General features: G+C 41.1%; 1 protein-coding gene across 1 annotated transcript; it reads left to right on the top strand.

Moving 5' to 3' along the window:
• Positions 1-251: 251 nt before the first annotated feature.
• Ifne (interferon epsilon) lies at positions 252-830 on the top strand. Its single transcript, XM_052175539.1, has one exon. The coding sequence runs from the start codon at positions 252-254 to the stop codon at positions 828-830; it is 579 nt and encodes a 192-aa protein (XP_052031499.1).
• The last annotated feature ends 2463 nt before the right edge of the window (positions 831-3293 follow it).

The following is a 3293-nucleotide window of genomic DNA, read 5'->3' as shown; positions in this document are numbered from 1 at the left end:
TGTACAGTGAAGCCAGTTCTCCCGTTACTTCCTCAAACAATAACACAATGGGGAAAGTAAAGGAAATGGTCCACAAAACCCTGAAATGGGAACCAGAAAGCCTAGGGTATAAACTTGGGGAAATGACACAGAAGGAAACAAAAGCAGCATTAAAGAACACCCTCCCTCATGGTTTCAGTTGTGTGAAAGGTAAATATTTCCTAGAACTAGAGTTGTCCAAGGTGTGCAGAGATCACTGTGTGCCCTACACCATGGTTCACAAACAGCTCCCCGAAATGGTATTGCTGCTCTTGGCTTCTTCCACTATCTTCTCTCTAGAACTGAAACTGATTCCCTTCCAATCAAGAATGAACAGAGAAAGTTTACAAGTACTGAAACCTTTGTCAAGCTCATCAGTCAAGCAGTGTCTAGCACACAGGAAGAATTTCTTGCTTCCTCAGCAGACTGTGAGTCCTCACCAGTATCAAGAGGGGGAGGCACTGGCTGTTCTGCATGAGATCCTTCAGCAGATCTTCATTCTCTTCCAGATGCATGGGTCTCTGGGCATTTGGGAAGAAAACCATATAGAAAAAGTCCTAGTCATGCTTCACCAGCAGCTGGAATTCATGGAGTCACTGGGTGGACTGGACGCAGCGCAGAAGAGTGGGGGCTTGAGTGTGCAGAACCTTAGGTTACAGATTAAAGCATACTTCTGGAGGATCCACAACTACTTGGAAAACCAAAGATACAGCAGCTGTGCCTGGACCATTGTCCAGATAGAAATCAACCGCTGTCTGTTCTTTGTGATCAGGCTCACAGCATGGCTGAGCAGAGAAGACATAGACCCTTGAACACTGTGAAGCAAGAGCCAACAGTGGATTTTAAAGACGTAGGTTGGTGGCAGAGTGGGAGGAGCTATATGAACACAATTTGTTTCTTTTCGGTGTATAATGGCTGCATTGTTTCCCTTCTGCACATGTTTAACTATGCCCTAAGATGGCTTGAATTGCAATATCCATTCTGCCATGTTGTGTTTTCTACTGACTTTAAATTATTTGAGAATTAAAATTAATTCATTAAAATTTCATAATTGGTTCTTCAGTGGTGAAATTTTCATAGAATTTTGTAGTTTGGTATCATGAACTATGTCGATAATGTAATGACCATTCCTTAACATACAACATTCTTTCTAAGAAATTCCTTGTTTACCAGAAATTGTTAGGAACAATGAAACTAGCATGAAACCTTAAATACTTCCGTTACAGAGATATAATAGAGATATAGCCAAAAGATGTGAACAATTTGCAGAGGAATGAAAACAGATTCAAGCTCACTCATTATAATGATAATTCAGATTACAATTAAGTAGCGTGCTGTTTTAACCTATTAGCTGACACCTCAAGGTTTAATTAAGAAAAATAGGCAGACTCAACACACTTGTGAGAAAGCAGGAACTTTTCCTGTGTGCTAGACACTGCTGGGTTGATTGGTTAATGCTCTTATAATTTGCTAAATCAGCAGAAGTTAGTACAAGCAATTTCACATAAGAGAACAAGATTCTCTTGAGGAGAATGAGGAGATATTTTATGTACTTTCTCTATGAAAGTACATAAAGGAAAATAAAAGCAAAAAAAGGAAAACGTGTATAAGTACTATATCTGTGAAAAAGCATGAAGTAATCTTAATATTTGTACTGACTATATGTGAAGAACTAAAAGAACACATGAGAAATAAATGACCAAGATTAATTATCATTCTGTGGAGGAAGAAAAGGCAGACTTGAGGGGCAGGGCAGGAAGAACAGGGAAGGAGAGCTTTTACTCTTGTTTCTGTGGTAATTTTGAGTCAAATGCATATTATAAATTAACTTAAAAGCATCCAACTGGTTAGAATTACCAGAAATATCAATGAAGGAGCCTTGCTGAAGAACAAAGGTGCTAGTTGGCAGATAGAGGAAACAGGTCTGAAGCAGTCTGCTCTTGGTTGGCAGCGGCTGGCGGAGAGGGGGTGCTGAGAGAAAGCTGACCATGACACAGGGAGGGGTTTCTGCTTCAGCAAGGGTCGATGGTGACAGGATTGCATCCCTCCTAGCCCTGTCAGAAGGCATCACAAGGCAATGTAAAGCAAGATGTCTGAAGCCCACTGAGACTCGCTGACTTGGCTACACTACCAATACAAGTAACAAGACAAGGACACAGGCCTTGTAACTACTAGTTCAAGGTCATTGCATAATCTGTCATGGAAGTTATTACTGAATCTAGAGGCTTGCTAGAGAACCAGACAGTCCAAGTTTAGTTGGTAGATGCGCCTAGATTTGGTGTAAATGAATGGGAGGGAAGCTGAATGGACTTCTGAATGTGAAGCTGTTGCCACACTCAGAATGAAGCAATCTCTCCAACAACTGAAAACACAGGAGGTAGCAGGTGGAGAATAAATCTTGCTGACTTCACTATGAGGCCCAGGACTGGATCTGTTTACTTTTAAGTTCACAGAGGGGTAGTGGAGTCAGGGAAGGGAAAAAAATATTTACCACACTTGACTGAAAATACAGGTCATTTTGCTTCTCATGGTCTGGAAAACTTTTTGTTGTTTTTCTACTTTAAACCAGGAAGTTTCCAGAACAAATCCGTCATCTAACAATTACCCAGTTCTCCTAACAACCTTGTCTGTTTTTCTCAGGTGAAAACAAGACTTCAAAGATGAAGTAACTTGCTTAAAGCAATAGAGCAAGGCCCAGAGCTAGCAGAAGCTGGAGCAAAGACTCTACCCCAAGGCACCCTGACTTGTGGTTCAAACACGGCACTTGTGTAAATTAATCATTTGTGATAATAATTATCTTCTAGCTTGAGTTCTGACCTCTGAATTCTGAATTAGAGAAAGAACATGCTTTTTCCTCTAGACATCCCTTTCCTCAAAACTGAGAACTTGGATGTGTAAGAGATGTGTAAGAACTTGGATAGGTAAGAGATGTGAATAGCCACAATGGTTTTCATAGCCGAGTATAGAGTAAGTCCAGTGATATCAGGCACATAACTTTAATCCCATCACTCAGCAGGCAGAGGCAGGTGGGTTTGAGGCCAGCCTGGTCTACAAGAGTGAGTTCCAGAACAACTAGGGCTACCCTGCCTTGAAATGACAACAACAACAACAACAACAACAACAACAACAACAACAAAAGTGTAGGTTAAAAACCATCTTTAGTTCTGAATAGCATTCAGTAAGAGAGAGGGAAATTGAGGAGGGAGGGAATTATCTACCTCTTGGTAAAAATGTGGAGGCTGCTGTTGACCCTGAAGGGTATCCTTGGCCCTGGA

Source organism: Apodemus sylvaticus, chromosome 3 (assembly GCF_947179515.1).
Source record: "Apodemus sylvaticus chromosome 3, mApoSyl1.1, whole genome shotgun sequence".
Lineage (NCBI taxonomy): Eukaryota > Metazoa > Chordata > Mammalia > Rodentia > Muridae > Apodemus > Apodemus sylvaticus.
The sequence above is the reverse complement of the archived record's forward strand: the minus strand, read 5'-3'. Positions and strand labels throughout refer to the sequence as shown.